Genomic DNA, 27,450 nt, shown 5'->3' with positions numbered 1-27,450 from the left:
AGTAAGCAGAACTAGCAGATTTTTATTTTGTACTTAAACATTTCAAGTTAAGAACAATTAAAATGTATGAGTACATTAATTCATACAATTAACTTAAAACTTTCATGTGATCTCAATGTGAACACTTTTATTAAACTTAGTTATCTTTTAAAAGCTAATCTGCTAACATACTAATTTGCTAACATATTAACAATAGTATGTTATACAGAAGCACTTACTGTATGAGCGCAACAATGTAAAGGGATCATTTGCTCTCAAATCAAGCTGCATGCACCACTTGTCACCATAAAGCCAACATTAACAGAAATTCTTCTAAATTAGCATAACAAAACATTAATCACTGCTAAATCTTACACAAAAAAAATTATATTACACTTAATTTTAGCATTTACTCTCCCTTTTGAGTGCCATCGGCAAAGCATGCTGGGAAATAGACATCAAAGCTGTTTCAGTTAAACTTAAGTTTGTCTAAATTAAAATAAATAATTTCATAAAACTCAAAACAATGAAACAGTTCAGTTTACTTAAAATATATCAGTTATGTGAACTTGAAAGAAAAAGAAAGTGCTAAATACCAGAGCCCGTCTACGGAGAGCCTTGGCACTTCCTATTAGCCCCATTGTATCGATCTTGGTTGCAGTTCCATTAGAATTCCACTGGAGGTGATCGCGGGCGAGTGCAGACTGAATGGGAGTCAATGGGGCTAGACGGCTAAATGTGTCTCTTTCACTTGATTGCCGTTGAGAAATCTCAGATTTTATTGTAAGTTTTGCAAGTTCAACATGGGTTATAGGTCGAAAGTTGAATGAACGAGTACTTATTTTTTTTCGATTTCTTACAGGTTGAGTTGTTGTTGCCCATAACACGCTAGCATTCTGCTAATGACGTCAGCATTCTGACGTCATTGACATTTTAAAAGACTTTTTAAAGCAAATAAGTGACTCTAAAAAATCTAACACCCAGCAATGTGTAATTTATTTGCATCTCCTTTCGAATACAACATTTAAATTACTAGACAAAAAATTATATCCTGAGAAAAGTGGATTTTGAGGGTTTTTCGCCATAGACCTCCATTCATTCTGCACTCGCCTACGAGCGCCCCCACATGGACAGAGACGTGTTACTGCAGCCAGTCCAGAAACCGGAAGTAACCAGAGAGTGCCAATTCTCTTCCTATTAGACATTCTCTGTAAATACTCATAAAAGTTAATTTGACTGAACTAATTAGTTTAATTTAAGTTTTTCCTACTCAAACCAATTCATTATTTTGAGCGTTAGGGTTTACAGTGTGCTTAAAGGGTGAGACGGCGTGGCCTGGCCTTGAAAGCCTCAATTATTTCATCCAGGTCCAGTGTCTCGGCGAGTTCTCGTTCAAATGTCAGCAACGAGAGGCTATTTAGTCTTTCTGTGAGCATGGTTGCTCTGTTGCTGGATTTGATTCGGTTCACTGCTGAAAACAAGCGCTCCACAGAACAGCTTGTAATAGGCAATGTGAGCAAAACACGCAGTAAACTGTTCATGTTGGGGAAAACGTCCTTCTCACATGAGTCTAAGACTTCAATTAAGGATGGGTACAGGTGACCCCCATCCACCTTTCGTTTGAGCAGTTGCACAAATACTGTAAATTCAGGACCTTCCACTCCAAGTCCATAGTGCTTGCTCAGTACCTGTAATATTTCCATCTGGCCAGACACGTCAGATCCGGGCAGCAAGGAGGCAGCAGCCTTCATTATTCCGTAGGAGTCACTCTGAAAACGGTTGTTAAGTTCCATTAGCTGTCTGTCAAGAATGGAAATCTAAGTCACTCCTAATGGGCGCACACCTGCCCACTGTAGAGGTCACATGCGAGTCGGAAAGCCTGGCAGGTCATTTTTTGTTACGTGCACCCACTATGTCCCAGTTGTGCACATCGTTCTTCTTCATGACGTCATCAGTAAGCCCAATGATTCTTTCAGATTCCCCATCTGAGTTATTCCTAAATGTAGTAAAAGTTTCTTTTAAACCCTCAATCATGTGGACAGAGTCAGTAACAGAAACAGATAGGGACTGTAGGCCTTTTGTCACAAATTCACTTGCACTAAACAGCTTAGAAAATGCAACAAGGAGAAAGATGAACCTCTTGGTCTGTATTTGTTGCAAAAGAGACTCTGCATCTATTTTGGTCTGGCGTGAGCCTTCTGCAAACTCACTCAGTGTTTCCAATATGACGTCGTACAACTTCAAGACTCGACTCACAGACTCAGATTTTGAACTCCATCTAATATCCGTGGAGCGCCCAAGCTCCAGACAGGGGTTGTCGGGGTGTAGCTCTTTTTGGATCTGTAGAAACCGTTCGTGTCTGTCTGCTCCGGTCATGAAATGGTGCAGTGAATTTATAACATCAAAAAAAGTGACCACAGTAGGAGACACTTTTGAGGCTGTTGAAAGAACAAGATTCAGGCGGTGCGAGTGGCAGTGTACATACACTGCATGGGGGAAAGATTTTTTGAGGAGCACCTGCACCCCAGTTCTCCCACCGGACATGACTGCCGCTCCGTCAAAACTGAAACCCACACACAATTCAGGATCCAAATGCAGCGGTTCCAGTATTTCCAAAATTTTGCCAGCGATGCCAGAGGATGTCATATCATCTGTTGCCACAAATCCGACAGCTCTCTCTCTTAGATTGCCATTAAATGTATACCTCACGCAGACAGCAATTAGTTCCTTCTTCGAGAGGTCCTTGTACTCATCAGCTAAAACGGCATAATAGGTGTCAGCCTGTGCATGCAATTCTGCTCTGATTTTTTGTCTGAGAAGTGATGCTGCAGTTTCAAGGAGGTCGTTTTGAATATCTGGGCTCATCATTTTTGCATTAGCTGGAAGCTCATCAAGGCGTCGTTTTATCTCGGAGTCATATTTACAAAGCACTTCAAACTTCTCCAAAAAGTTTCCTCTGTTGAGACTTTCTGTGTCTTCCTTGTGACCACGCAGTGCAATCCCTTGTTTCGCACAGAAAAGCAAAATGTCAGTGATAACTTTGACATGTGCCCGGTTTCTTTCAATCAGGTCAGTAAAATGCTCCTGTGCGTCTTTTGTTACCTGATGCATGATGTCACATTTTCCAGCCCTTTTTATCTCCATGAAACCTTTGTGTCGGGCCACAGCAGCAGCATGGGCTTTACTGGCTTCATGTTTTATACAAAACTGACCAAGATGCCCCCAGTCTCTCAGTCCTGCTTTGCTGAATCTGTCCTCCTTGGCATCAGTGTTAAAGTGGCGACAGGAATGGCAAAAAACAGCATCCATTGTGATACTGTACTCTAACCAAGTGGTACCGGTCATACCACTTAGCAGAAAAATTCCTCCTCTTTCCACTGACTGTTTGCGTGACTGGAAAAGCACACAGTTTTGGCTGACATGCAGGCTCATCTGCTGCGGAAAGGTTTGTAGGCTTAAGCTCTGAGATGGAGGCCGTTTCGGGTGTCTTCTGATTCAGCAGTTTTTTCCGCCAGAGACAGAAGCGCTCAGCGCTTGTCATATATCACAACTAATATGCAGTGTTTTCAACCACATAATGTTTATTTTAGGTTTCATATATTTAAATATACATAATCACTAGTAAAACAATTACAGCCCGACCGATAAAGGATTTTTAAGGCCGATACCGATGCAAATATTTGGTGATTTAAAAATCCCATATTCCGATATATCGGCCGATATATATAAAATAAAAAATAAAATCCAGAAACGCGTAACAAAACATCAACAGATTTCCCTAACATTAGTTATTTGTAGTTATTTAAGAGTCCTCAGCCTTACTAAAATAATATGATAATGCAGTTTAAAAATAAACTTGTTTGTTTTATTGGCACAACAGAACAGAATATATTAATGTTCTGATAAATATAATGTATAAAAATACAAACTTAAGATATGAAACAAAGTCCTTTGAACAAAAAAAGTCAACTATTATTAATATTGACAGTAATAATTAAATTATGTAATAGTGTGTGTGTGTTTGTGTGTGTGTGTGTGTGTGTGTGTGTGTGTGTGAAGAACTGATAAGATTGTAAATGTGTACCTTGAAATGCAATGTCAATGTTATAAGCTACCTTATAATTACAATGTCAACTTGCTTATCCCTTTACCTGCACTCTTTTAATTCGATCCATCTATTCCATCAAGCTACAACAAACCATTTTCAATCATCATTTGCTGCCTGCCTTCTAAAATCTACTACTTAGTGATGCACTAAATACATTATGTGACTCGTTAATGCTGCGGCTAAACGAAGTCAGCAACGCACGCTTGGATTTCACGCACGTGTAAAAGAAAAGCTAACTTTTATGCACAGGCTATGTTTGATACTTTTTCTCTATGTCTAAATGTTCACTCCTCGCGTGCCTAACTTACATTTTACAATGCAGAGACTGGAACTACAGATATGCTAGTTATAAATACAGTAATCATTACTTTATTTAGGCAGAATAAGTTTGTTGTGATTTTCAAGCTCATTGATGTTAGCAGTCTTCCTTGTATAGTGCCCTCTGGTGGACAAACTATGCAGCGCCAACACTCATAACATGGTTGAAGGGTGTTTCATCCGCTTTTATTTTATTTTTTAAATATTCATTTATCGGCCATTATAAATGCCGATACCGATAGTTTGGAAAATGCCTAATATCTCTAAAAACAATACATTGGTAGTTTGTAAAATACACACTGATGTCTATATGGAAGCAGCAAAAACTAGCTATCTATTCAAATGTAATTTGCCGATGTGTTTTATTCATATATCAGACACACATAGCAGAACAATAAAGTTTACTCTATTCTTCTCCCAGTTCAACAGCCACTTACTTTCATGTGTTTCGGGAGAAACTGGGGAATTCAGGTGCTGTAAATCCGGCTGACAGGACTCTGAACTGCAGCGCTCATCTCGTTATAGATCAAGATAATTTATAAAGGTTTTTAAACGAAGAATCGGAATATCAGATAGTTGACATGGTAAGCAAGTTTGTGAATATTTTTTGATAAAAAAGGAAAAGCGAAATAAAACGAATAGCGATACATCTGTTAGTTATTGTGGCTGTGGTGTGTCACGTGACAATCATGACGCGTCGCCATGGAAACAAGGGGTCAGTTAAAAATTTTGTAACTTACACGTGAAAGGGTTGATTTAAAAAAAATATATTTTCTAAGTAAACAACAATAGCCCAAGTTTAGTAAACATTTTTTTTGAGACTATAAAAAATAATTCTGCATCTATTTTTAGGTGTGCCAGCTGCCACTGTGGGTGGCACCGGCACACCCGTGGCTATGCCCCTAATGCTATTGTAATGCAAAGGTGAAGTATAACATAAAAGATCATGGTGAAAATGTCAAGTCATGCTTTGGGTTGCTGTTGCAGTTATGATGGATCGCTACCAGGAGCAGCCACATCTTCTGGACCCTCACCTGGGTAAGAGGAAGTGTCATAGATGTGTTGGACATGATGATTGTGTTCTGTGGTTGGACGCTGCTAGTAACGCTGTATTTGCCGTTGTTCAGAGTGGATGCTGAATATGCTGTTAGAGATGATCCGCAATGAGAAGTCACCACCTCTTCTGGTCCATCTCTGTTTCAAATTCCTCTATATCATCTCAAAGGTATTAAGATGGTGCACGGTTCTCTAAGTTGGACTGATCATCTCTCTAAAATCATGGTTGGGAGATCTGTGACTGAATTTCTGGTGATTTCATAGGTCAGAGGATACAAGATTTTCATGCAGCTGTTCCCCCACGAGGTGTCGGACGTTCAGCCAGTTCTGGACCTTTTATGCAGACAGGACCAAAAAGACACTGAGGTGAGCTGGTCCCACTGTTTGTATGCTCTTTTTAAATTTTATTTTATAAATGTACTTTGTGTCTGTATTTTGTGTCTGTGTCCATTTTGCACCTTTTCAATGATCCTTAGAATTTAACAAGACATTATTTGCATCTTTGAATCAATGTAAACACTACATACACAAATGCATTCATTTGTCTAAGGTGAGAAAGTTGCAGAGTTCAGAAGGGGTTTTTTTACAGCTTGGTTTCAGTAAATGCTCTTTTTTTTGTCCAAGGAAGGAAGTTTTGAGTTTTAAAAGTAACTGTATGCTTTCATAATGCTACAAGCTCTTTTATTTAAAAAATAAATAAAGAAATGTAACTTTTTCTGTTATAACCACATGACTTATTTCTCTGCATTTTGGGCAAAGAGCCACATTTATCTAAAGAAATGTTGCAGGTTAATGAGGTTATGAACTTAAGGTACTTGATGACAACAGACAAAAATTGTAATTTGTTATCAGGTGCACTTAGGCGAGCGTTCAGGAGTGCGGGTACCAAGTTAAATCTGTGCTTGGCACTACCGATACTACAGGAATGTCTTAAAGGTCCCATATTGTACACCTTTCTGGAGTTTTATTTTAGGTTTTGATGTCCTTAAGAATATGTATTTGCGGTATAAGTATCAAAAACCTTTCTCAGGAGAACAGGTTGATTTTGGCCTGTCTAATTAATATTCATGAGCCTCTCTTCTGATTGGCCAGTTGTTTTCTGAGTGACATAAGGCCAGACCAACCACAAGTAACTAGGGTCATGCATGCTGTGTCAGGTAAATTAAACACCTGTAATGATGGTGATACATTATTTGTTATTAAAGCATAAACATTGACAAACCACTGTTAATTTAACATAAAAGCAAGGCTACTACGTCATTGGTTTGGCATGACAGAAATAGTGCAAAATGCGTTCCCTTAATAATTCCTAAAAAGCTGACATCTCAGTTCATCGCTATCTCACAAAGCTACGTTATTATCAATGAAGCTGACTGCACAATACATCTTTCATAATGTCAACACTTCGTTTGTTATAATCAGAGGATTTGCCAGCATGCAGAATTCAGCAGCACTGAACAAAAACTCAGCTTTGAGCGGTGAGTGGATTCTTAATTGCATCTCATTGGCCATTGCGTTCAAGAAATAAACACATATGTCTGTGATTGGCTACATTGCTCTAGGCTGCAAACATGTGATAAATAGAAACTCTTTCTGGCCTGTAAATCGTTTTTATTTAGTTTTAGTTATTCTTGTTGCTTTTGTGCAACATATGAATAACAATTTATTTGTTTTATTTTTAGATATTTCTATTTTGCGGGAGTCCTGCGATTCCGCAAATAGTTTTATTCTCCAGCAACCCGCACACACAAGAGTACCTTAGCGCCCGCGCCCGCGCCCGCGCCCGCACTCGGCCATCAAATCTAGTTCCGCGCTGCACTCTGTTGCGTTGGGTCCCGCGGGAGTGCAGGTCTCTACATCCATCGACTGAACGGCATTTTCTCTACATGTTTCCATGTTGCTGTTGCTCGATCAGCAACGATGTTGTCTGGGGGTTGGGCAAAAGGAGAGAGGGATGGTGGGCAGTGCTCGGGCTGGGACTGAAGGCGGTGACTGAGTAGTTCTGACGTCACATTTTTACGGAAGTCACAATAGCTTGTGAAAAGGCACAGCTACTTCATGCAGGCTGTGTACATTTGTCTGTGGATTGACTGTTTTGAAACTTGTATGGTAGTTACATAGCCCCTAGACCTCTGTTATCATGAAAAAAGCCAGGAAATTTCAGTGTTGACAATATGGGACCTTTAAAGACACACTATGCAAGATTTGTACCTTAATATAACAGCTTCGAAATCATTTCGATGGTAAACGAACTCATAGTAGGGCGAATCATCCCGATAGCAAAGCGGGGGGAACGCCACTGGCAAAACCAGCAATGCAGGTTTGATAGGTGGTGCCCCACCAAATCTCGCGAGAATCACGACTTGCTTTACGGCACGACGTCACGTACATCAACAACATATGAAGCAGCCTCTATGGAAGACACTAGCACGCATTTCAGACGTAAATCATGGCAGAGTCGACGAAGAAAGCGCAGTCGTAAGAGTGCAGAGACGGCTCTGCGTGAGTGGTATTTACGACAGTAACGTTAAATACAAGTACTCCACAGCGACTCTAGAGGTCGCTGTTTGAGAAAAACGGAAACTGCATAGTGTGCCTTTAACTTTTGAGCCCACCACTTTTGAACTAGTCTCTTATTTCAGACTTAATGTCCTAACATTGACCAATCAGGCATTTTATTTTTTGTCATTTGTATTTATTAAGCAAGAAATGACCACTGAATAGCTTCAGGCAGTAACTAGTGGAGCAGGTCAACATTTGTCATGTCTGGAATAATGCCATCCATGTGTTTTTTGTAGTTTATCCTTCCCAAAGAACAAAAGTTGTACATCATCTAGTAATCGACTGTATGTTTCTGTATTAGACCTGGGAAACACGCTACATACTCCTCCTCTGGCTCTCCATGACATGTCTCATTCCCTTTGACTTGTCCCGTCTGGACGGCCACATGTCCGCTGACCCCGGGCTGAACAGAGAGACCATAATGGATCGTATTCTGGCTGTTGCCAAGGTGACACCCACAATCACAGACCACCATAGACAACATCTGTATTATTAATTAATAATTGTACTGTTAAATATATATATTTATATATTTGCAGTCCTTTCTCAGAGTCAGTGACAAATCTCGAGATGCTGCATCAGTCCTTGTATCAAAGTAAGTTTCATGTTATTTGTTATTCCTCTATATGTGTGTTTTTTATCTGGGTAGAGCTGGGCTTAAATATTTAGATGTAAATATTGCTATCATTTTAATGAGTTTGTTTTTAAATGGCCTTTATTTGTTTACTTTTTTTAAGATTGTAATTATACAAAATTCACCATGCCTCTGTGTATGAGACAGTTAAGGCTGATTTAATAGTGACTCTCATTTACACTTTAGTAGTCAGTCTTTGAGCTGGTAAGTTCATTTCAAACGGTTAATTTCAATGACTTTATTCCAAACACTGATTGAGTGATTCATTTGTGCCATAATTTATAAGTCTCCATTTATTAAAACCTTTTAGTACACTATATAAGCATGTATATGTTGCTGTTTAGTGCTTTGGTCTAATAATGTACAATGTATTGGTGTATATAAATGAAAATGATTAAATATCATTCTTTCTAGCAATCATTTAGTGAAAAGAAGTGTGGAAAACATGCTTTATTAAATATTTTATTTTATTTGTTATCTTTAAGCATTTTGAATCCCCTTGTGTAAATGGCTGTTTGGTTTAAATGAAAATTAAAAAAATAATTGTAATAAAATAAAGTGTAATAAAAATTATTTCCGATGAATGCCTCTCTTATAATATCCAAAAGTGGGTGTTTACTGCAAAATATTGCCAGCTTTACTCACTGAGCAGTAGAGGGCACTGTTTAAACACTTGTGGATGATCTCTAGGCTTGAAAGATTTGTATTATCTGCACAGGTTTGTGACCCGCCCAGATGTGAAGCAGAAGCGTTTGGGTGATTTTCTGGACTGGTGTCTGACCACCATATCTCAGACCAGTGAAATGACCATGGAGGGAACCGTGGCCCTTGATGGAGCTTTGCAGTCCCTGGTGAGCCCTGTTTATCTCACATATAGGGCTGTTTACATCCACCACTTCCTCCCTTTCTTTTCTTGAGAATTAAGATGTCGAACATGCAAATGCTTGGCAAAAACAATCCAAGGTGATTCACATAAAACTCCCTGAGATTTCAAGCAATACAATATTTACCTTTCATTAAATTCATTAATAATAAATGAGACAATTGTATGTATAAATGTAGAGTAAATGGTTTCAAGGGTGGGTAAACATAAAATGCATGGTTGCAGTTAGTAACTTTGCAACTACATGTCAACTTATTCTAACTCTAATCCTACCAGTCTACTAATACTCTACTAATACTCTAATGAGAGTTAGTAGACATGTAGGTGCAACATTACTATAGTCAACAGAATGTGTTAAAGGGACCATCAAAATAAAGTGAACCCTTTTTTTTCTAGCTGATGAACAATAAAAACATTGATAGCCAATCAGAATCCATTCTGCTTGAGCATTACAGAGACTGATAACAACTGCAGCACATGCTTATAATAAACAACAATATTATCTATTGGTGTGGACACTAATATAGTTTTTGTTGTAGTTATTGGTGTGAACAGCCTTTTAAGCTTATACTGTAATTCCGGCACTGGTTTGATTGCTGCACATACTATGCAGCCGTTACCTGCCAGATGTCACATGCCCTCCTACCTTTTTACAGTGCTGTGTTAAAACACTCATAATTGCTAATTTTAGTGACTGATCGTTATCAGAATTGTTGTTTTTTGTTGTTGTTGCAATGGGACATCCTACATAGTTTAAAGTCCAGAGAGCTGTGAAAATAATCCTGCAGTTGTTATTGTTTTGTGAAGCATGTCTCTTATCGCCCGAGGTGCTCAAAACTGGCTCTGTGTGTTGGAAATGCCTGAGGTACTAAAACTGCCATCAACGATTTGCATATAAGCTTTAAGTTCTACAAGGCAGGGAGCAGGAACATGTGTGGTGCACACTTGATAATTACAAGATACTGCTGCTGGCATTAAGCGTAACTGTATTCAGCATTTTACAAGACACGTTGCAAATGGGTTTAATTAATTTTAATAAATTTGAATCCACGTCAACCTAATGATTTATAGGTATTGTATTGCTTATAGATAGTATTTCCCAACCAGGGGTAGACCTATGTGTACCGCAGGACTTTAAGCTCAGTTACTATGATTTTGTTTAAAAAGTTAAATGCATGACAAAAAATGTTAGCAAACACTGCATCCATCCTAATCAAGTAATGATTTCTCTCCAGGCCCAGCTCTTTAAGCATGGGAAACGTGATGACTTCCTGCAGTATGGTGTGTATATGTCTTATAGGTCTTTCTTTGGTCTCTATAAAGCCAAAACATACAAATAGATAAATGTTCGCTAATCTGTACCATTCGTTCACAGCCCCCACAGTGCTTCAGTGCCTGAACCAGAAGAGAATAGCTGAAAGTAACCAAGCCACGTTGCGTAAGCTGGGAGTAAAAGTTGTCCAGAGACTTGGCTTGACCTGTCTAAAACCACGTTTGGCCAAATGGAGGTAATGAAGGAGTGACCGACTGACAAAAACAAAACAAAAACATAAAAATGAAACAAGGAATGCTCAAAAGTGTCAGCTTGTTTGTAAGCATTTTGTATGACTGCATCCAGATACCAGAGAGGAAGTCGATCACTCGCAGTGAACCTGGCCCTGTCTTCTGTCACTGGAAGTGTTGAGGATACAAAACCTGACCTAGAGTCTGTCAGTCAGGAGGAAGACTATGACATACCTCAGGAGGTAGAGAATGTCATTGGTAAGTATCCAGGCATATTTCCATTTCTGTTTGTTTTGTTTGCTTAATATTTAAATGCTATCTTGTTAATGCTAATTTTCTTATTCGTTGTTGCAGAACAACTGTTGGTGGGACTGAAAGACAAAGAGACAATAGTGCGATGGTCTTCTGCAAAGGGGTGAGAACAGTCAAGTTTATCAAATACTTGGCTTGGTATGACAGTGCCATGTTTTAGTGCCACATTTCTCTGTAATAATCTCTAGAGTACTAAAATTATTCCTTTTTTAACTGGTCTTTCTCTTTTTAACCACCTGCAGGATTGGAAGGGTGACTGGTAGACTACCTAAAGAGCTTGCAGATGAAGTGGTTGAATCTGTTTTGGAGTGTTTCAGGTGTGGCATGATATAACAGGAGGCTGAGATGTGATGATGTGAATCTCATCAAATACTTAGTAAGGTATTTTTTCTGCATATTGCAGTTTCCAGGAAACAGATAATGCATGGCACGGGGGCTGCCTGGCTCTTGCAGAGCTAGGACGGAGAGGACTCCTGCTTCCTTCGCGTCTTTCAGATGGTTAGTTTGTATTCTCTTTTTTATTCTCTATTGTATTAAATTTGAAAACTATTGGTTTTAAGTTTACCCACTGACAATTAATTAATGCTATAATCTTACATTGAAACTCCCCTTGATCGTACTCAGTACAAAACATTCACAAGCAAACATACTTCACTTTATGCAAACACTTTATTCAAATACTGCAAGTTTGACTAGCTTCTTTATTAAAACAAAGAAAGAAATGCCACCACCCAGCTCCCTTTAATGAATTGATACATACTTTTGTAAGTCTGTCAAAGAGCAGAAGATTTTCAGTATACAATCTGGGGTGCCTTCTTTTTCCAATCAGTGCATAATGTTGTATTTTGGAAGTATCTACATTTGCATGCATTAGCCAGACGCTTTTATCCAAAGCAACTTACATTGGATTAAATTGATACATTTTGCCATTTAAGCATAGTCTTTGAATTGATCCCATGTTGGCTGAAAGATGTTGACCATCTCTTCCTGTAAAGTCTCTTGAGTATTGATGTTTTCACTGGAACTCCTTTCTATCAAATATTTGAATTGCAGCAGTCCATTCTTTTGAAATCCCTGCATCAGCAGTTTTGCGACCTCTTTCTTTGAGTTCGGGACAGTTCTTTTACCTTTGCTCTTTTGGTATTGTGCCTCAGAGGTCTGTTGGTTGCCCGTTTTTGTCCCAGCACCCGTGTGTTCTGTTTGGGTGTGTCTGGAGTGTCTTTTACTGGGCAGTTGTCTGGGGGTGGAAGGTGATGGCTGTTCTGGCCCTCGGCCATTTCTTGTTGATCAATAGCGGAGTCCATGATAATGTCCCTTGAGTTAGCTAGCTGACACAGAGCAAAGGCTGCTGAGTGCCTCTGGTCACATGGGTCTAGGTCTTGTTTTCTGGGTGAAGCAATTGTGGATTCCTCAACGTTTATGAGGGTTTGTCTTTCTGGAGTTTCTGAGCCTGTGGTGTTGGGCAAGGCTTGGTTTTTGGACTGTCCCCTGAGGCAGAGGTTGAGCGGTGCCTCTTGACTACTTTCTGAATCATAATGGAGCTCTCGGTCAGAGTAGTGGTGTGTCATGTGACTGGATGCGGCCTGGTCCCTCTTTGAAAGGTTAAGAGGACCTGGCTCCTCCTCATTTTCTTCGTCCTCCACCTTTTCTGATGAAATCTCACTGCCTCTTGCAGAATCTGTGGTTTGTGGGTCATTCCTAGAAAGAGAAAACAAGATACCAACGTTATTTCAAGTTCTGTAAAGATTAGGGAAACCATTAACTTGCTTTATTTGACTGTCAAATAAAGTGTCTTTGGGGCCTTTATGTCTCACATAGTTTACCTACCTCTCTCTCTTTTGTAACATGTTCTCTTGAGGTTGTCCACATGATTTCTCGGTTAAGTTGTCGGTTGCTGTAGTTGCCCCTTGTAAGATATGCTGTGATTGACTAACTGGGAGTGACTCCCCATGGGAAGCGAGCCTAATTGTAACCGGGATACGCTGGATGACATCTGCGGTACTGGGCCTGTCTGGCGACCCAGAGGCGGCACATCCTGCTAAAGGACTCTGGCGAGTACCTTTGTCTCCTGGACTGTGCTCTTGGACAGCCCTGTCCTCAGGAAGTCTGCTGTAAGAATCCGGATGAGATATGGGGACCAGGTGTCCTCCGTACTCTCGAGGATAAAATCTGTTGCTGTATACATCCAGAGGAAGATACCTAGTTCTTTGTAAGGACATGGATAATTCAGGGTGTTGGTAGACGCTGTAGGGTAGAGGTGGACCGGGTATAATAGAATGAGCATATCTGTAGTGGTAAGGGTGGAGAAGAGAAGGACTAGGCGGGACCACCAAAGGTGATGGCACCAGAGGTCTCTGGGTCTCCCGGGGTGTGAGTTGGTAGGCAGAGGTGTTTGCTTGGTTGTGTGGGTAAGGTGTATAAAGGGAGTGCAAGGGCCTCTCAGGTACCATGTATGAAGGATAGTCTTGTATTAGAGGAAGAAGAGGTGCTGTGGAAGCAGGTGGGACCCAAGGTGCCATTTGATTGTAGAACTGAGGAATGGGGGAAGATGTTTGATTGTCTCTGCGTGGAGACAGAGTTTCACTTTCACCTGTTCGTGCAACTGGTGAGAAAGCCGAAGATAATTTGTTCTGTGCAATGTCTATGTCTGGACTTTTGTCCCTAATCTCACGGACTGCCTCTGGGACTTGCTTGTTGACCTCCTTGATGGGACTTTCAGGCTTTTGTCTTGTTTCTTTAACCATCTCCTCTTGTTCAACCTTGTCACTGATCCTTTCTATAGGTTTGCTTGCTTCAGCTTCCAGGGGTGGTTCTTTACTGTTGTGGTTGAAAGGAAGATTATTCTGGGAAGGTCTGGTTGTTTTTCCTGTCTGTTCCATACGCTGAGATACCAGAGAGATGGAGTTCTTGCAAAGGTTGTACTTCATGTGGTTGAAGAGATGAGACTTGATGTTGCAGGTGAAGGGACATTGGAAGCACTGATATTTGAATGGTTTGCCAGGAGGGCGTGGAATGTAATGGGGTTTCTTCGGTTTTCTCCCCTGGAGAATATCCATACTTGTGCAGTTGTTCCAATCCAATACTCTGCGGTTTGTCAGCTTTATCTGGCAACAGAAGAAAAAAAAATCATTAACAGTTCTGCCACACACTGGACCAAAGCATCTACTGTTTGTTGGGTCACTATTTTAGGTTTATATAAAGGGAGTTTGCATGTTCACAGTCCCTTAAGCTTTTCAACTAGTTTGTAGCAGTTCTGTATTGTTCGCTGGCCTGCGTGTTAGCATGGCATGCTCTATCTGCACTAGTGAAGCCAGTGTAGGCCTGTAGAAACATGCTACCCTTCATCAAACCCTGATGGCGTGGGAAACCACATACACCTGTTTCCCATGACCTTGCTTGCAAGATACAAACTCCAGACATTTAAAAGTTGATTTCACTCGCACTGTAAATGTAGAGAAGCTACCAGAGGTATTAGAATGGAATTTAATTGTTATAAAATTAGTAATCAACTGGACTGCTTCTCTGATTGAAAGAATTGGCTTCTACAATTCTTCACTACAATGAGGATACATAATGGTCTGGTAAGTGTGCAAAGATTTTGAGGCCTGAAGGTTTGTGTAGGGAAGCAGAATATTGAAGAAAGAGATTGCCTGGCAAGTTATGCAGAAAATGACTCCGCCTTAAGGAACCTGTTTGTCACACACTGTCGCAAGAAGTGGTGGCTCAGGTTTTGACTCCCATGTTTCATATCAAGCCGCTCCCTCCTTAAGGCACAAATTAAAAGAACGTTTCTGTATTGTGAAATTTTATTTTGCTGTATTATGCGTTGTTTCCTTGTTTCCTGGTTCTTAATCAACTCTTCTATGGGTACACCTTAATCTTGTGATATTAGCGTAAAACGAGAATTGTTGTAAATTTTTGACTGTTTAGACACTGTGTATATGTGTTACAAACACATGACAAATACAAAAAGAGTATTTTCTGCCAAATGTGGTCTAACAGGTGCATCTGTAGTCTCCTGTAGAAACACCTGCTACAAAGTACATCAGCCTTAACAAATGCTAGTACATACAAACAGCAATAAGAACAGTTGCCATTAAAAATCTTAGTGATTTAGCTTTTACAGCCTTACCTGTTATCAGAGTCCACGTGATGTTGGAAGTATCGTCAATGGATTATGTCCACAGCGGACCTCCTGAAGTTTATGACAATCCCACAGTAGAACAGTTTGGCTGAAATGATTGTCCTTGAACGCAGGTGTCTGCTCTTTAGGTGTTCGGTCACGTTTCTGATGAGTCTGATGAGTCTCTTGCTTTCTGAGGTGTTGACTCTGTGGGGTGGAGTCTATGCCCAAGCAGTAGAGCCCTGAGGCAGCATCAATGTGCCTTATATTAGGCAAGCCCCAAGCCACGATACATTGCAAGTTTGCCTCCTGTCTCACCTGTTAGTGAGTGTCCACTTGGACTAGAAGCCAGACAAGACTGTTTTTTGCTTTTGTTTGCCTGAATGGTTGAATTAGCCCAGGAGTGGTAGAGTTAGGTGTGAAGCAGGTTTGAGGATGTTGTCAGAGGGGTGTGGAGATATTGAGGACAACCAGTGAGATTTGCATGGAGCCAAATGTGTGCTGCACCTGATGTGTCTTTACAGCGTGATTATGAAAATCTTTGTTCTGAGCAGTTATTTACGCTGGATCTCAGTTTGTATAAATTTAATGGTAAAGTTTTGTGTTTTGAAATTTATTTAGCATTAATTTGCACATATAGCATGAATCATAAACTCTTAATACTTCAAATTCTGGCCCCACCTAAGTTTTAGGAAGAGAGTTCCTTGTAACAAAGAACCTTCCAAACGTCAACTATCAATACTCTCTTCTTCGTTGGTGTGTCTGTGTGTATTTATGCACCACACACATTATATTATGAATATGATATATTTTAGTTATATAATTATATAAAAAAGTTCAAAAGTTTGTAGTCAGTAAGATTATTTTTAAGAATGTTATTTTTTTTGTTCAGCAAGGATGCATTAAATAAATCAAAAGTTGCTGTAAAGACATTTATAATGTTACAAAATATTTCTATTTATCTAAGAAACCTTGTAACTGATATTTATATATATACATATATATTAAATGTATATATATATATATATATACACACAAAAAAAGTTGTCCTAAGACAAGAATGGGTATTGTTCAAAATTCATGTATAACTTTGATGAAAGGTTTCGATCCACTTCAAATGTTGACTACTGTATATGCATGTATGTATATGTAAATATATTTAAATATTTTGGATTGCAAAACTAATGATTTTTGCATACTAATGTTTTGTCTCTGAATCCTACAGTGGTGCCTCTGGTTCTAAAAGCTCTGATATATGACGAAAAAAGGGGAGCATGCAGTTTGGGATCAAATGTACGTGATGCAGCCTGTTACGTGTCCTGGGCTTTCGCCCGTGCCTATGAGCCAAGCGAACTAAAGCCTTATGTCAACCAGATTGCCAGGTACGATCCCAACACCACCATTGACTGAGACATTATGCATGTTATTTATGCCATTCATCAAATTTGCTAATTAAGTTACCAACCTTAAAGGAGAACTCTGGTCAATTTTAACATTGAGCTCATTTTTTTGTACATTTGGAGTGCTGTCAATACAGAGAACAACGACAAAAATCGGTGTTGCCTACACCGAGTTATTCTATTTTTAAAATTTGCACCCTGTTGACTTCAATGGGGCAAGTACTAAACCTGCTTTTAGGCTCTTAACATCCTTGATGTGTCATTACAAGTGCACAGAAAATGTGAGTGATTCCTTCAGAGTGAACACGAGTGAATCTGACTGCAGTAGATGTGAAAAATATGTATTAAAATGATGTTATTTAAGCCAGCGCAAATACCTGTGTTTACATCCTGTTTTTCGGTTGAAGTCCAAAGTAGTCGATTGCCGAGTTCACGCGCATAGGTTTAGTTACCTATGATCACGCGCGTGAACTCGGCAATCGATTACTATGGACTTCAACCGAAAAACAGGATGTAAACAGGTATTTGCGCTGGCTGAAATAACATCATTTTTATTCATATCTTTCACATCTACTGCAGTCAGATTCACTCGTGTTCACTCTGAAGGAATCACTCACATTTTCTGTGCACTTGTAATGACACATCAAGGATGTTAAGAGGCTAAAAGCAGGTTTAGTACTTGCCCCATTGAAGTCAACAGGGTGCAAATTTTAAAAATAGAATAACTCGGTGTAGGCAACACCGATTTTTGTCGTTGTTCTCTGTATTGACAGCACTCCAAATGTACAAAAAAAATGAGCTCAATGTTAAAATTGACCGGAGTTCTCCTTTAAGTATCTCGTGCCATACCATGTGTGCTACAGACCTACATTTCACCCTGAAAAAAACAAAACAGTCTATTTAATATATTACTCTTGGCTCTTAATTCACAGAGCTAACTTTACTATGTTATTTATTCTTTTAAATAATCCAACTCAATAGATTTCCTGCCTGGCAGGCGTGTGGATCAGATCTAGAGTAATTCATCTTAAAAATATGAATGTATGAAAAATGAACATAAATTCTTTCTCAACTCTGGATAGCAAACTGACTCCTTGTTCGCCCACTATTTATACAAGCATTTGGCGTAACCTTTCTTAGATCTCTGTGAAGGTGTTTTTGGATGTTCTCCAGTATGAAAGCTCTTTGCACCACAACCAACTGTGGTGAGAGCTGATCTGGTGTCAGTGACGAGTGAAAATTACAGCTCAACTTGGGTGGCTCTTGACAATACGGTTACACTTCTCTCCAATGAAAATATTTTTTTTGTAAGTGAGGTTAGGCTGTGGAATTTGATTAGTGAGGCTGGGCAGCAGATCTGCAGCACACATACTGAGGGCATATTTGTTCTTTAGTCAGCAAGCCCTACAGTGTGTGGCAAGATGAATGGCCATTTTTTTTCACCTCACTACCTGGTAATTATTTTCAGAACATTCTGTCATAGCAAATTATATTTGAAAGAAGATTACGGTTTGATATAATTCTATCTTAAGCATCCAGGTTTTTTTTTTCTCACTTTATGGACATATATAGAGAAAGTTTTAGTGAGATTTAAAGGACAAGGATTATAAGAGCCTCCTCTCATACCTGTTCTCCTGGCTGTAGTTATTTACCGCCTTAACCAGTTTATACACCTCTTACAGCTCAAAACCTCTCCCTACTGAGGAAGTACAGTTCATTCGGTTGGTCTGTGCATCTGCCAGAAAATTAAAGTACTCAGTATGAGGAGCAACAACAATGAACTGGAATGTACAATTAGCTTTTTCAGCTCTAATTATGATATAAGAAAAAGAAAATGAGCAAGGCCATGCTGCTACTTAAATCTGTTTTGTACCTTTAAAATGTACTGACAAACACCATAATAATACGGGAGGTAAAGAGAAGTCCACATGAAAATTCATCACAAGTTGCTTTTTTCACATTGTGAAGTAAATCCTAATATATAGAAGGTGTGCACAGTGTCATAAAAAAAAATCATGGTAACACCCAACACTAAAATAATGCAATAATTTAATAACATTTTATTAAATTATATGACCCTAATGTACACAACTGCTAAAAAAAAAAACTAAGAAATATTAAAATGAAAAACCATCAATTGTAAAGTGTCACACAGGAAATGTCTGTTTATGGCTTTTCACTGTAAATTATCAGATGATTTGTTCCTTTTTATTTCCAACAACTGTTAAACAGTATTTTACAGTAAAATTAAAATTAAAGTCATTTTGGAATGTACGGTTAGATATAAATCTATTACAGTTTGTTTCCCATATATAGTAAGGCTTATAGTAAGTGCGGCTTATTGCATTTAAACGGCCAAATACACACAAAAGTTAAGTCAGAATGCCCATCTTGGCAAGTATCCTCATAAACACTGTCGGGTAAGTGAACGTAAACAGTTGAGAAAGAAAACGTCTAACAATATACTGGATTCATGCATTCGATCTTAAAGTGACAGGAGCCTAATAATCCTGCTGCCGTCTGTGTCATTAACCTGTTAACCGTTGCCAGTGCGCGGGTGCACTGAAGTGTTTTTTTATATATATAGTTCAAAGTTACTATCAGATTTAATGTTATACCTTGACAAACTATACATCATTAAAAAGATATAAGACTCAAGTTTCAGTATTTGACCACTATTGTATTCTGAGAAACTTATAGCGACAGTTATTTCTTAATTTGTGTCAGGAGTTATGAAATGAAAAAATGAGTCGATACCTTTGATATGAATTATGCGCGTCAGCCGCTTTCATTCATAAAAAACTCTGTGCTGTCGTCATGACAGCGATACACAAAACAACGTCCTTCAGGGCTTTAGCTCAAAAATGTGCATATTTGGAGAAATATTGATAGATTCTCATAGAATTACCTCAGATTTCTATAGACAGGAATAATATTTATTGAATTTATACCCAAATGCGTCGATGTAATCATTATGAGCGCTTAGATACTTTGATACTGTGTTTTCAATTCATACCAATAGCCTGAGGGCGCTATATGCACAATAATAGTCCATATATGGAACATGAAGAAGAGCCATGATCATGTGACATTCCAGGACGTCACTGATACACACAAAGCTAACAAGAGATCGCTGTAACATGCAGATAAAGATGTTTTGAAGACAATAAACATGTTTGCAATGATATTTGAGTTACCTGTGTTTTTCAAGCCATGCCAGGTATTTCCATAATAATAGATTATATTTAGAATGTAATGCTAATCTATATAGACTATCATTGTGCAGAATCCTATACCAATAGTATATTTTCTGTCTGATTTTTTATCTGAAGCCAAATTAGATCACAGAAGATTATTTAAAATACTCACTTGCGTTTTAAAGTAAGTTTGGAGCACAAACATGGTTTTAATCTCATAAATTGACGTGTATTGATGGTGTGCTAAGCTAACATGCTAGCTAGCCCTAGGTGCACCTGCCACCTAGAAGTTATACTTTTTTATGATTTTTTGAATGCTTACTGAAATTTTTCTTTATTCAAGAAATGCATTTGATACAGTTTAAAATGTGAGGTGAACTTTGAGAAAAGGAAATTAGGGACTGAAACCCTATGAATAGCCTGTGAATAGCCAGTCGTTAGTAACTATAATGCAGACAAAAGAAATGCATATTTAGAGCCATAGCCAGGCTGGAGAGATGTGAATGTGTGCAGGGGGAGACTGAGACTGAATGGGGCTCGTTTGCACCACAAAACAATAGAGACAATATACTGGATAGATGCTTAGAAGATGACAATAAACATCAGTTGCATTTTAGTGTCAAATCAAAATAAAGTAATTTGACATGGTCTTGAAAAACATTTAACTAAATACAGAGTTTTGGACTTACTATCTTCAGATTTTAAACATAAAATGTTTAGACATGTGGCTTTAGCTGTAGTGCATTTCTAGATTGCTACAGTGCCAACTTCAATTTTATTTTCATAAGGATGTTTCATAAAAAATAATTTCTAATAACTTTACAAAGCTTTGAAGCTATTTATAACAATTTTTTTCATTATGACAATAATTAATTCTACATTTACAATAAACTGCCAGGTGTCAGCTTTCAAATGAGATCATACTTGTGCTTTTAGTACAAAGGGTTCATAAACTGTATCTGTTTCAGTTTGGGTATGTCATTTCTGGGGATTTTTCAAAAGTGGGGTTGCAGCTTAACAGGTTAATGTTAATCAAACAAAAGACAAAGAAATTCACTCTGCTCTTGACTGAATTACATTTTTAACTTTAATTTTAAGGATTCCTCTTTTTAATTTAGTTTATTCAATGTAGTATTTCTGTACCTGAATACAACTTTCATTTGTTTCTTTATTCTGTTGTACAAAATACAATGCTTAGCATTCAGGCATTCATTCGTGTGACATTATGTTCTCTGCATGGAGGAATGTCTGGCACACTCACAGCTTAACTTTTGTTAAAACAAATACCATTAATAGTCATTGATTTTAGTTAAGGTATGCTATGATACATTTTAACATGGATTTGTATTCTTATTTTACATATGTATTGTACATAGACTTTTAATCGAACATTAGATCATAAATAATTGTCTCAAAAGTCATGGATAAGTGATGAAAATGTATAGGAAAAAATGTGTATGAACCCTGGATGAACCTGACAAAAAGATGACATTTTAGATCATTTTCATTTAGAAAATTACAGGAAAATGTCACCCTACGCCGTCATGTTATTACAAACAGGAATGCAAACCTGAAATGAGAACCATTAACCAATGAGTACCACTCCCTTTGATTTGGCAAAAAACAAAACAAACAAAAGAACACAAAGTTCCAAAAAAATGAAGAATCTTCATGTGGCTTTTTTACAGTTGAAGCTCCAAAAAGGACAACAACAACAATACAGTCTTCTGAAGTCATATGGTTGTTTTGTGTGACAATGAAACCAAACTAATTACTTGACAGTCTTCACTTCTGCCAAAGCTCTAATCTGGACTACAACAGTTGCACACCTGCTTAAAGATTCTTCAAAAATTTAGTAATGCCTTGATACACATGACTGATGAGATTTTTTTTACACTGATTTTCTGAGAAAATCTGCAGAGTGAATTTGATAATGGTAAAATTTGTTAACCAATGCTGAGAGTACTGTGCTGTTATTGGTAGCTGAAAGCATTATCAAATTATATAAAGCTTAAATACTGAATAAAAGGACAAGCAAGGGGTGGAGGCTGTGCAGACCTAGTTGATTCTTTGGAAATCTGCACAGATCCCATGTGGTTGACGTATGAAAGAAAATTAGTTTGTGGTGTTCTTTCACTTATTTCACTGGAGCATCAGATGTAATTGATCATTGTATTCTTATTGCTGAAATGAAATGTCATGGTTTTTGGACCAAGGTCAGATCTTTCTTAGAAAAAAATAAGGTTGTGATCTCACGTTTATGCTTTTTGTTTTGTAGCTTTAGGTTCGGTGTCAAAAATGACATCTAAGCAAGCAGGACTAAATGTTTCATTTTTGGTTTGGACCGAAAGAACCAAGAGAACTGAACTACAAGTGTGAACACACCCTTAGGGCTGTCACTAACAACTATTGTGGTAATCGAATAATCTGTAAAAAAAAAAAAAAAAAAAAAAAAAAAAAAAAAAAAAGACGATTAAGTGAGTAATCAAAAAAAAATTGTGGTCATAAAAATAACAGTGCAGCACTTTGCTATGATACACAAAGGGCACTTTATATGTGTTCCCAAATGCATGTTGTTGGAACACCAAACAAACAGCACATGCATTTACTGTGAGTTGAGCCGCTCATAAGGCGCAGGAAGAAACGCGCAACCTGCACGCATATATACTGTATAATTAAAGCACCACGCTTTACTCAGAAACCCGCAGCACATCTATATATTTAATTTAATCACAACCTTTATGATTCCACAATAGCACTATGCAGGGTTGCAACTAACGAATATTTTGATAATCGATTAGTTGGTCGATTATTACTTCGAATAATCGGATAAAAAGTTTTTTTTTTTTTTTTATATACTACTCCACATCCTGCCCAATGTTGGCCTTCAAACAAATGTGCCAACTGAATGCTATGAAAACTTATAGATATATTCACTGTATATCTATGCTATACATTATATGAGTTATAAAACAAAAAAGGACAGTTTAAATCTCTGCATTAAAAATGAAGATATTAAAAAACAATATACAGTAAACACAAACTCAGTGTTAACATTAGAGGAATGCACACTGTTACTGTCACTTCTTTATCCTGTAAATGTTAGAAACGTCTAACATTTATATTCAATTGCACGCTGTTATTCCTTTACAGTTACTACTCTCATTAAATACTTGCGTGTAGACTTTTAAACCTAAATTTAACATCCAACAACAGATATTTCAGCTTAATTAATATTTTTGCGCTGTACATTAATTATCTCCTCCTTTAATGTGCCGGCGCTCATTCGGTAAAGTCTGAAGTTTAACACAGACTGTCAGGACAAGTCTTCATGCAAAATGGAAATACTCATAATGGTGAATCTGTAACATTTACAGATAAGGATATAACCGTAAAATGCAAATTTTGCACTGAGGAAATGTATCTCACACATTAAACAGCACAATCTCTGTAAAAACGCCTGACAGGGCAAACCACGTTAAACATCACGCTTATGCATTAGCTTGATGCTTAAAATGAAGAATTCTCATGTTTCGGGCAGCTTGGATCACGCACCAATCCCGCAACAACTCAATCCTTTTCCTCCGCTATTTTTAGATGCTTTTTGTCCATAGAAATGTGTTATTCAGTGCTGTAATTTGACGTGGCTGGCGAAGTTTTTTGCATTGTGCATTAACTAATCGATAATGACATTCGTTGTCGATGATTTTCGTTATTGATTATTATCGATTTTATCGGTTAGTTGTTGCAGCCGTATAAAACTGAAATAATACGGTTTATGGATTCTCGCCCTTGAAATGCGCCGTTTCCGGATATTTAACTTAAATTAGGTATCGTGACAGCCCAAACAGCGAGTATTATTTCATGGTTCTTTTTCAGAAAGTTAACGTTTTTTTCTGTGGTGTCCCACAAGGACGTTGTGCATTTCCTTTAACTGTGGTGCTTGCTATTATTACTCAGACTTATGGTTAGGGGTTTGCTGTGTAACTGTATTCTTTAATTCCTCTAGCAAGTCTGCCGTGTTTGGTTTGTGTGGTGATGTAGTGGTGATTCAGCTCAGCGAAACGGTTTCATCAGCAGAAAGCATTTTTTCCCCTCCCAAGGTTCAACAGTAAGCCTTTCAGTCACCGTAAAAACATAATGATATTACGAGAATGACAGCTGAAAGATGCTCCGCTACTCCCCCTTTCACTGTTTAGGACAAGTGCGGGCCTGCATGTAACTGACTGTGCTTTTTCATTGCTCCTTCGGTTTGTTGGCCCTCCCCGCAACTTCCCTCCTCCCTACCCCCACGGTGCTGCCAGGTTTCGTCTGTTGTCGTGGGTTTCGGTCACCATTTGGCACCCAGTCTGAAGGCCTGTCGAGTCCTGTTCTAATTTCATCAGCAGTCATAGGCTGTTTTTTTATGAGCTTACTGACGCTTTCAGAAACTGTGTCATTGCATGAAACTACGCTATTGTTATTTTTTTTTTTTCAATTCTTTTTTTATATATACATTACCCTACAAAGGTTTGGGGTCCGATTTTTATTTAGACATTATTTCATTTAGCAAGGATGCATTCAATTTATCAAAAGTGACAGTAAAGACGTTTACGTTGTTACAAATAAATGCTGATCTTTTGAACTTTCAAAGAATCGTGAAAAAAAAGAATCACTGTTTTCACAAAAATATGATCGAACTGTTTTCAACATTGATGATAATAATAATAAATGTTTCTAAAGCATTAAATGATCACATTAGAATGATTTCTGAAGGATCATGTGACACTGAAGACTGGAGTTATGATGCTGAAAATTCAGCTTAAACATCACAGGAATAAATTACATTAGAAAACTGTTATTTTTCAATTGCAATAATATTTCACAATGTTACGGTTTTTACTGTTTTTTTTAAGTCATTTAAAAACTTATTTTTTTTTAAATTGATCAACAAAACATTTTTTGAAAAAACAAAACATGTTAAAATCGTACCTACTGCAAACGTTTGAACTGTAGTATATATACAAAAGTTTACAAAAAAAAAGATTCTTAAGAATAGTAAATCTATGGTCTCCTCTGTTTTTCACAGCATGTACATTTTATTTTTTTGGGACACTTAATTTAAAGGAAAAGTTCACTCACCTATGATAAGTCTATCTTTATTTACTCAAACTAAATCTTGTTCCAAATATATATATATGACTTTCTTCAGGGGAACAAAAAGAGAAATTTGAAGAAGTTGTACTGGTCGTTCTGGTTTGTTCTTCAAACAAACGTATTATATGGCTTCGAAAGATTTGAAATATAGCAGTTGTATGAAGCACATTAATGAAACTCTTAAGTCTTTTTTGAATCTTTAAAGCTTCAGTCTCCATTCACTGTAATTGCATTTTTGTAGTGTGACCAACACAATTATTCTTCCTTTTGTGTTTTTTTGGAAGGAAGAAAGTAAGGAAGAACTATTTCTTACTACAACTGCACTGCACATTGCACAAGCCGAAGTTTTCAATGGTTTCCGTAAGGCGTTATTTTAAAACAATAACAGTGACGTGTCTAGCTCTGCATGCATGTTCAGTCCCTGTCCATTTTATGCTGCTCCGGGCCACTATCAGTTGTTCATCGAAACCAGCGCGGCCGTGTTAAGCCCTTAGGCTTGTGCGTGTGTACTGTGTATGTTTGTGTACTTCATTCTCCCAGGCTGTGAGTGACGGTGGGAATACCTCGAGGGCACGTTCACACAGCTCGATTGAGGAGGAGGAGTGGTGGAATAAAGGGAAAAGAGTGCAACAGGTTTATGGGGGCACTGAAATGATAGATGAGCTTTGAGATGAGAACTACACACTTGTTTTTTAATAATATGCCTCATCACTGGGGGTGAAAGATGTGAAAGTTTAGAGCTGTACACGTTTGAGTGAAAGCGGTAAATGTGCGTTACCTCAGGCTGCCAAACTGACGAAATCAAGAGATAGGATACATGATACTGTATATAATAACAGTTGTCATAAGATAGATAGATAGATAGATAGATAGATAGATAGATAGATAGATAGATAGATAGATGTCATTCTATCTATGATCTTTCATTTGTTTCTGCCTTTACAGTGCGCTGGTCATCGCAACTGTGTTTGACAGGAACATCACCTGCAGAAAGGCCGCGTCTGTGAGTTTATCCTGAAATTCTTTTTAAAGCTGCTTTAAAAACAATTCCACAATAAAAAAAAAGCTAATACAGATTAGAGATGAACATAAAGGTGTATATTCAATTCTAATATGCATTCCTTTTTTTGTAACCGTGGAAATGTTTCTGAAGTATTTAAAAGCATGAGCGTTTTTGACAAGGAGTTTGCTTAATGTAACATCTGGATAGGAGGAAGTATTATAACAAGGAAACAAAATACACACTTTTGTATACAATACGACATTTTAGAAAATGTAATGTTTGCTTCCTTTTCTTTTAGGCTGCTTTCCAAGAGAATGTGGGCAGACAGGTACGACGAAAAAGAAATACACTTACATATTCAGATCCATTATTAACACCTGCATTGATTTGTAGTGCAACTGTGAAGCCTGCCGAGTAGGGATGGGAACCGAGAACCGGTTCTTCTTCAGAACCGGTGCCCAGTGAATCGATTCCTTGGAACCGTTAGTATGCCTGCTTAACGATTCCGCTTATCGGTTCCGCTCGTTCAAATGTGACACGACGTCACACACGTGCTGCGTTGTTTTGGTTCAGAATGTAGCAAACACTATGAGCAAACATGGCATCGAGGCAGAAGCGCTCTGACCGCGTCCTAACTACATGTGACACGACGGTGCGACACGCAATAAAAAGTATCATTTTCCATGTTAATCAAAGTTTAACCAGCCGCGACACGCAACAATTCTATTTGAAACGGATCCTATTTTACTGCGACATCGCGCTGGAACAACAATCTCAAAGTGTGGCAATGATAATATCAGGTACTATTTATGTGCTTTATTTAATGTTAAAAGCGTGTATAATGTGACTGAATATCATTTAGTGCTCCCAGCTTTGTAGATGTAAAAACAACAATGGATAAGTCACATCAGATCTTGAAATTAAACAAATGGAAACAAAAACGTTCAAAATGTGAAGAAAACCTGTGTATTATTTGACAAAGATTGTTTAAGTAACTCAATAGCCTAATACAAATGAGCACTGTTAATATTCGAAAAGGCACAAGCTCTTCCTTAACTGTTTTCAGTCTGTGTTTTTAGTTTTTATGGCACATAAATGGCAGTTTTATTTATTTTTTTGTCCGGATCAATGAATGTGATAATGATCAATTTGATCAGATATTAAAGGGAGTTAATACAAACAAATTTGTACTTATTCCCTCACCCAATAAGAATCGATAAGAGAATCGATAAGGAA

General features: G+C 38.0%; 2 protein-coding genes across 4 annotated transcripts in view; one reads left to right on the top strand and one right to left on the bottom strand.

Annotated features, from left to right (window-relative positions):
* Positions 1-27,450, top strand: part of tbcd (tubulin folding cofactor D) — a 63,300-nt gene that overhangs the window by 1,159 nt on the left and 34,691 nt on the right. For all 3 annotated transcript variants that reach the window (XM_081371787.1, XM_081371786.1, XM_081371785.1), the window contains exons 2-16: positions 5,393-5,443; positions 5,533-5,630; positions 5,726-5,827; positions 8,325-8,471; positions 8,563-8,618; positions 9,376-9,508; positions 10,776-10,821; positions 10,916-11,048; positions 11,159-11,301; positions 11,398-11,458; positions 11,598-11,672; positions 11,759-11,853; positions 16,704-16,860; positions 26,157-26,214; positions 26,513-26,542. In XM_081371787.1, coding sequence (XP_081227913.1) covers positions 5,393-5,443; positions 5,533-5,630; positions 5,726-5,827; positions 8,325-8,471; positions 8,563-8,618; positions 9,376-9,508; positions 10,776-10,821; positions 10,916-11,048; positions 11,159-11,301; positions 11,398-11,458; positions 11,598-11,672; positions 11,759-11,853; positions 16,704-16,860; positions 26,157-26,214; positions 26,513-26,542 — 1,385 coding nt within the window. The remainder of the gene's footprint in view (positions 1-5,392; positions 5,444-5,532; positions 5,631-5,725; positions 5,828-8,324; positions 8,472-8,562; positions 8,619-9,375; positions 9,509-10,775; positions 10,822-10,915; positions 11,049-11,158; positions 11,302-11,397; positions 11,459-11,597; positions 11,673-11,758; positions 11,854-16,703; positions 16,861-26,156; positions 26,215-26,512; positions 26,543-27,450) is intronic.
* Positions 12,157-15,641, bottom strand: znf750 (zinc finger protein 750). The gene is made up of 3 exons (XM_081364286.1): positions 15,488-15,641; positions 13,183-14,459; positions 12,157-13,053 (listed from the first exon to the last, which is right to left on the bottom strand). Exons 2-3 carry the CDS (start codon positions 14,409-14,411, stop codon positions 12,435-12,437), a joined length of 1,848 nt encoding a protein of 615 aa, XP_081220412.1. The 5' UTR covers positions 14,412-14,459; positions 15,488-15,641; the 3' UTR covers positions 12,157-12,434.

This window comes from Scardinius erythrophthalmus, assembly GCF_964197995.2.
Source record: "Scardinius erythrophthalmus genome assembly, chromosome: 1".
NCBI classification, from domain to species: domain Eukaryota; kingdom Metazoa; phylum Chordata; class Actinopteri; order Cypriniformes; family Leuciscidae; genus Scardinius; species Scardinius erythrophthalmus.
The sequence above is the reverse complement of the archived record's forward strand: the minus strand, read 5'-3'. Positions and strand labels throughout refer to the sequence as shown.